Raw genomic sequence first — 7630 nt, forward strand, 5'->3', positions numbered from 1 at the left:
TAAGGCCTTTTTTAATTTGAACACTTTTCCTTTATTATTGTACCCTTCAGGTGGATACATATAGACATTTTCTTCAACGTTACCATACAAGAAAGCCGTTTTTATGTCGAACGTTATAATCTTGTAGTTTTTAATGGCTGCTAAAGCAAACAAAGTTCTCAAAGCACTTGTGCTTATTACTGGACTAAATGTTTCTTCATAATTAATTCCATGCTCTTGTTCGCAACCTCGTATTACTAGACGTGCTTTATATCTACCATCTTGCTTTATCTTGAAAACCCACTTTCCGGTTAAAGGCTTTTCATCAATTAGATTCTTTTGATCTGTTACTTCCCATGTATTGTTTTCTTTTAAAGACTGTTTCTCTTCATTTATAGCTTCTTCCCATTTTACTCTGTCTGGACCTGTAATCGCTTCTCTGTAGGTTAACATGACGAATTCTCTGAATCGTTCTGGGTATTTCTTCTGTCTTGTTGATTTCCTTCTTGTATCTATTGAATCATTTCTTTCTTCCTGTGAATCTGGCGAATTATTTAGCTGTTGATCTTGTGCATCTTCCCACTCTTCAATTTCGAAAGACTTTTCTTCTTCTATTTCTTCATCTGATTCTTCATCAAATTGTATTAATTTCACATTACTACTCTTCGTTCTTAATCTTTCTTCTTCATGTATCTCTTCAAAGTAGACATCACGAGCTATTGTTATCTTTCTCTTTTCTTGACTCCACAATCTATAACCGTTGGGAGCATATCCCACAAATAATAATTTTCTACTTCTTTCATCCAGTTTCTTTAGGGGACCTAAATTCTTAGCATGAGCTATACTTCCAAAAATCTGCATTGATTCTAAATTTGGCTTGCGCTTTTCCCACATCTCGTATGGTGTTTTCTCCAATATATTTATTGGTAATCTATTTATAATATAAGTCGCACAATACAATGCCTCTCCCCACATCTCTTTGTCTAAAGTTGAATCAAAAAGAAGTGCACGAACCTTGTCTAATAAAGTTCTGTTTAATCTTTCAGCTCTTCCATTTAACTGTGGTGTGTATGGTGTTGTAGTATCCATTATTATTCCTCTAGTTTTACACCATGTTTGTATGTCTTTGTTAACATATTCTTTTCCATTATCACATCTTATTTTTGATATTTTTAAATTCCAAAGTGTTTCTACTCGTTTTACAAATTCTTTGAGAATCTCTTGTACTTCAGTTTTATTTTCCAGAAGATGAACATAAGTATAATGAGTGTTGGATAAATCATAATCTTAATTTCGCACGTTTACATTGTCCGCGGAGCTCGCGTCCGCGGCGCTAGTTATTTGGTAGTTCCTATCCGTTCAGGCGCTGCTATCGGGGCGCTCGCGCATCATCATCGATCGTCTTGTCAATCGGACATTATTACTCTGTATCAAGTCGTGGGATAAACACGTACCACGACGTTTTGTAAAGGGCTCAGTTCCCTTATTGCCAGACAAGTGGCATTCTTTGTGTAATCTCCGCATTAAAGTGTTCCTTAACAATTACAAAGTGCCTCTATTAATTCGTCCTAAGCAAGAGAAAATACATTTCTCGGCCACGTACCGCGAAGCAATCGTACCGTGGATAAACGTGGTGGGCAGCAGCCCTCAGTTTGTACAACAGTACATAACATAGTTTTGGTCCTTCGAGCCGGATACCCGGATTGCCGGATATCTTTTTTGGCATCACAAGTGAGGCAAGGGCACGAGCATCGAGAATTGCGGATGCGGAGAGTTTTGGCGCCAAGCCGAGCAGTGAACGAAGCAGATCGTTTCACGACATTACGACCGCCGAACCAAGTAAGCGATCGTTTGCAGCCGTAAGTCTTTCTTCCGAGACGACAACGAGGATTGACGCCAACGGGCATACAAGGGCCAGCGTGGATCGAGAGGAGAGCAATCCGCCACAGGACGCCATCGATCTTTTGCGAACGACGGTTCGACGCTGCAGCCGCCATTGTTACAAGGAGAGTTTACCACGCCATTCAACGGATACCTGCGTGCGCAGCGCGTCATACATAGGTAGGGGCTATTCAGTGGTACTCGTGTAAATCGCCAGTTTCAAATTTTGTACTTCGTGCATTTCTTAATCTAAAAATGTCAACGGAAGAATCCCTCGCGGTCCTCAAAAGGAAACGCGCAACGCTTAAGAGTTCGTGCACGCGAATTCGCACTTACGTCGAGTCAGTAGGGGCGGTCACTCCCGCCATTGCGGCTCAATTGCAGGAGCGTAAAGACAAGCTCGATCACTATTGGTCCGAGTATGATCAAATTCAATCGAATCTCGAAGCATTAGACGAGAAGGAGGAAGCCGATCGCGCAGGCTTTGAAGAAGCCTTTTATGTATTATCTGCAAAAATACGCGAATTGTTAAGTCCGCCGTCTGCGGTCTCGCGCGATACGACGGCATCTCCGTCCACTTCGAGTGTTCGTGAATCATTCAACGGCGTCACGCAGACGCACGTACGTCTTCCGAAGCTCAATTTACCTACGTTTTCGGGTAGCTATGACGAGTGGTTCCCCTTTCACGACAATTTCATGTCGGTCATTCACAATAATGTAACGCTCAGTAATATTCAGAGGTTTCAGTACCTAAGGGCCTCTCTCACAGGTGAGGCGAGCAAAGTAGTAAATTCTCTTGAAATAACCGAAGCAAATTATTCGGTCGCGTGGGCACTACTATGTAAACGGTACGACAATAAGCGCGTTATCGTAGAAAATCACATCAGAGCTTTAGTAGACACGCCTAGCATCGCGAAAGAAAACGCAAAGGATTTAAGAAGACTCGCGGATGACGCATCAAGACGCTTACACGCCCTTCAGGCGCTAAAATGTCCAACTAATCATTGGGACGATTTGCTGGTTTACATACTAAAGTCCAAGTTGGATAAAGTCACAATGCGAGAATGGCAGACGTCACTCACTGGCGACGAACGGCCCACATTAAAGCAGTTTCTCGATTTCATCGCGCATCAGTGCCAAACTCTCGAAGCTACACACGGTTCGGGAAGTGACAGCGTGGCTAAGGGCGCGGGGGTCGGACAACAATCGAGCGGCAAACGGCAGTCGTCTAATGCCGCAACGGTCAAATCAGGTTGTTATTATTGCAAGGGCGAACATTCTCTGTATAGCTGTAAGGATTTCTTGGCGCTTCCGGTGGCGCGTAGAATTTCCGAGATACGCGCGCGCAAGATATGCCTCAACTGTTTGCGGTCAAATTCTCATGTAGCCGCTAAATGCACATCGGGACATTGCAAGATGTGTCAAGCAAAACATAACTCTTTACTTCACTTAGATTCTCCCACAGCTGAAGCCACGGACAAGAACGTGAGCAAGACTGAGGAAGTAAAGTCGATTAACGCGTCTTCAATTTTAGCGACGCATTCCTCCGAATATAGCGCTGGCAACAATGTCATTCTGTCAACCGCGCTGGTATACGTGATCGACAAAGGGGGCACTCCCATGCCTTGTCGTGCATTGCTCGACTCAGGGTCGCAAGCAAATTTTATATCCTCAAAATTCCTAGCAACGCTTAACATAAATCCGCGGCATTTTAATGTTTCCATATCAGGAGTCGGCGGTTCCGCCGCAACGTCCTCTCGAGCAGCTCAAATTAAGCTACAGTCGCGGGTCAGTTCTTACAATGCTCACATTGATTGCATAGTTACAGATAGCGTTACCGAAAGGCTACCATCATTTTCACTCAAGCGAGCCGATTTCAGTTTTCCGCACAATATCAAATTAGCGGATCCACGATTTCACGTATCTTCAGAGATCGATTTACTAATAGGGGCAGAAATATTTTGGGATATAGTGTGCATAGGTCAGATTAAGGCTTCTTCTAAACATCCTACGTTGCAAAAAACACGTCTGGGATGGATACTCGCTGGGCGTACAAGCAATGCGCCTCAAGCTACCACAAGGGTACATTCGTTGCATGCCTCAGTATCCGATACACAGTTGCATTCGGAGTTAAAACGATTCTGGGACATGGATGAAACAACAGTTCAGGAAAGCAGTCTTACGATGGAGGAGAACTCATGTGAACGGCGTTTTCTCGACAGCGTTCAGCGGAACCAGCAGGGTCGACTCGTAGTTCAGCTCCCCATTAAGAAACATTTGATACAAAGAATCGGTGATTCACGGAACATTGCCTTGAATCGTCTGAGGACGTTGGAGAGGCGTTTCAAGCGCGAGCCGGAGGTTAAGGTTGCATATTCTCAGTTCTTAGATGAGTACCTGGCACTCGGTCACATGCGTCTCGCGAATCCATCAGGCAAAGAGGTATGGCCATCAGTTTACCTGCCTCATCACTGCGTCTTCAAGATCACCGGTAATTCTTCAAAAATTAGAGTCGTTTTCGACGCATCATCCAAAGGCAGCAATGGGCTGTCACTCAATGACACGTTGATGGTGGGACCGGTCGTTCAGCAGGACCTAGCGTCCACATTGACGCGTTTTCGTACATTCCAATATGTTGTAGTCGCGGACATAATTAAGATGTACCGTCAGATATTGTTGGATCCATCACAGACCTGTCTACAAAAAATTCTGTGGCGAAACGATCCCGCGGATAATGTCGAGGAGTACGAATTACTCACACTCACTTACGGCACCTCTTCGGCCTCGTATCTAGCAACTAAATGTCTTGTTTATCTCGCTAGCCAGCTATCACGGAAATACCCTATAGGCGCGAAGCACGTTATGCGTGATTTCTACATGGATGATATGCTTACAGGAGCAAATACTATCGAGGAGGCGAGGACTATTCGAGACGAGGTAATTCAATTGTTGAAAGAGGGAGGATTTGAGCTCGGCAAATGGGCGTCCAACAACATGGAGTTGCTTGAGGGCATCAATAATCAAAACGATCAACCGATTGACATTCATGGCGACATCGAATCTTGTATCCTAGGCACCAAATGGGATCGTCATGAAGACGCTTTTTTCTTCTGTTGCAAGGAAGCGTCCGCTAACAAAATCACGAAGCGTCATATAGTATCGGACACAGCTAAATTATATGACCCCTTAGGTTTGCTAGGGCCGGTTATTGTTATCGCTAAGCTTATCGTTCAGGAGCTTTGGCAGTCGGAGGTTCAATGGGACGAGTCAGTCCCTCTCAACATTCACACACGATGGGTTGAATTTAGAGCGCAATTAGATTCACTAAATCATTTACGAATTCCACGTTTTGTCAATTTCAGCATGGACACGCAATCAACGCAAATTCATGGGTTCTGCGATGCGAGCCAGAACGCATATGGGGCTTGCATCTATGTTCGCACGAGGACAGCACCCCACGAATATCGTAGCGAGTTACTATGTTCTAGATCGAGAGTTGCTCCTCTTAAGGCGATGTCTCTTCCGAGACTCGAGCTATGCGCAGCGTTATTGTTGGCACGTCTTATCGCTAAGGTTCGAGAGGCCATACGCATAGATCACTTGAAAGTCTTTCTTTGGTCTGATTCCACCATCGCCCTTAATTGGATAACCTCGCCATCCCGGAGGTGGTCCACCTTCGTGGCAAATCGAGTAGGTGAGGTGCAGCGAATCACAGAAATTGAACATTGGCATCATGTCAGTTCGTCGGACAATTCCGCCGACATCCTTTCACGAGGTTTGAACCCTAATGAATTAATCAACTCTGCTCAATGGTGGCACGGCCCATCCTTCCTACAGAGGGATGACGATCAATGGCCAGACAGTTCCGTGGTTAGGTTACAACATGAGATTCCCGAGCAGAGGAAGATAGTTTCGACTGTAGCTACGGTAGACAACTGCATTGTCAGTGAGTTGATAAATAGACATTCTAGTATCGACAAGGTTTCGAGAATCATAGCTTATTGCCTGAGGTTCTTCAAGGCACGGCGTCCAGGCACGCCGGCAATTAGTGTAGCACCAGCAGAATTGTCATACGCTCGAAGCGTTATATGTAGAATCGTGCAAAGGCAGTCCTTCGACAAGGAATATATGGCATTACAAGGCGGGGGCACAATCGTTTCTTCTAGCAAGTTACTTCCCTTGGCTCCCTTTTTGGACAAGAAAGGGCTTCTGAGGGTGGGAGGTAGGTTAAGTCAGTCGAACCTTGAATACGAGGCGCGCCACCCGATATTACTGCCACGCGGTCACATGCTTACCAAGTTAATCATAGAACAAGAACATAGGCGTACATTACATTCCGGGGCGCAAGCAACCATGGCCAGCGTCAGACAGAGGTTTTGGCCGTTGTCACTCCGTTCTACCACACGTAAAATAATTCAAAACATGTTTTAGGGCCAGGCCGCGTCAGTCAGAGGCCGTTATGGGCTCATTACCAGCGGAACGCGTTACGCCATCCAAGTCATTCTCGCATTGCGGCGTAGACTACGCCGGACCGGTATTCATTAAGGACGGTAGGAGACGTAATGCTCAATTGCGTAAGGCATACGTCTCAATTTTCATTTGTTTCGCTACCAGAGCTGTTCACATTGAACTTGTAAGTGATTTGACTACCGATGCATTTATTGCAACTTTTAAAAGATTTATTTCGCGAAGGGGAAAGCCCTCTCAGATGTATTCCGACAATGGAACCGCTTTCGTAGGGGTCCGAAGGCAAATTAAAGAGCTCTACGAATTTTGTAGCAGTCAACAAGCGAAATCAGACATACAGCAATTTTTACACAATCAGGAAATATTGTGGAACTTTATCCCACCGAATGCGCCTCACGTTGGCGGGCTCTGGGAAGCAGCCGTTAAGTCGGCTAAGCATCATCTTACTATTACCATCTTGCTTTATCTTGAAAACCCACTTTCCGGTTAAAGGCTTTTTATCAATTAGATTCTTTTGATCTGTTACTTCCCATGTATTGTTTTCTTTTAAAGACTGTTTCTCTTCATTTATAGCTTCTTCCCATTTTACTCTGTCTGGACCTGTAATCGCTTCTCTGTAGGTTAACATGACGAATTCTCTGAATCGTTCTGGGTATTTCTTCTGTCTTGTTGATTTCCTTCTTGTATCTATTGAATCATTTCTTTCTTCCTGTGAATCTGGCGAATTATTTAGCTGTTGATCTTGTGCATCTTCCCACTCTTCAATTTCGAAAGACTTTTCTTCTTCTATTTCTTCATCTGATTCTTCATCAAATTGTATTAATTTCACATTACTACTCTTCGTTCTTAATCTTTCTTCTTCATGTATCTCTTCAAAGTAGACATCACGAGCTATTGTTATCTTTCTCTTTTCTTGACTCCACAATCTATAACCGTTGGGAGCATATCCCACAAATAATAATTTTCTACTTCTTTCATCCAGTTTCTTTAGGGGACCTAAATTCTTAGCATGAGCTATACTTCCAAAAATCTGCATTGATTCTAAATTTGGCTTGCGCTTTTCCCACATCTCGTATGGTGTTTTCTCCAATATATTTATTGGTAATCTATTTATAATATAAGTCGCACAATACAATGCCTCTCCCCACATCTCTTTGTCTAAAGTTGAATCAAAAAGAAGTGCACGAACCTTGTCTAATAAAGTTCTGTTTAATCTTTCAGCTCTTCCATTTAACTGTGGTGTGTATGGTGTTGTAGTATCCATTATTATTCCTCTAGTTTTACACCATGTTTGTATGTCTTT

At 43.8% G+C, this 7630-nt stretch overlaps 1 protein-coding gene across 1 annotated transcript; it reads left to right on the top strand.

Moving 5' to 3' along the window:
- Positions 1-2115: 2115 nt before the first annotated feature.
- Positions 2116-6618, top strand: LOC108781676 (uncharacterized). The gene is made up of 3 exons (XM_018549725.1): positions 2116-6233; positions 6292-6493; positions 6553-6618. The coding sequence occupies exons 1-3, from the start codon at positions 2116-2118 to the stop codon at positions 6616-6618; spliced, it is 4386 nt and encodes a 1461-aa protein (XP_018405227.1).
- Positions 6619-7630: the final 1012 nt, after the last annotated feature.

This window comes from Cyphomyrmex costatus, unplaced genomic scaffold (assembly GCF_001594065.2).
Source record: "Cyphomyrmex costatus isolate MS0001 unplaced genomic scaffold, Ccosl1.0 scaffold869, whole genome shotgun sequence".
In the NCBI taxonomy this organism is placed as follows: Eukaryota; Metazoa; Arthropoda; class Insecta; order Hymenoptera; family Formicidae; genus Cyphomyrmex; species Cyphomyrmex costatus.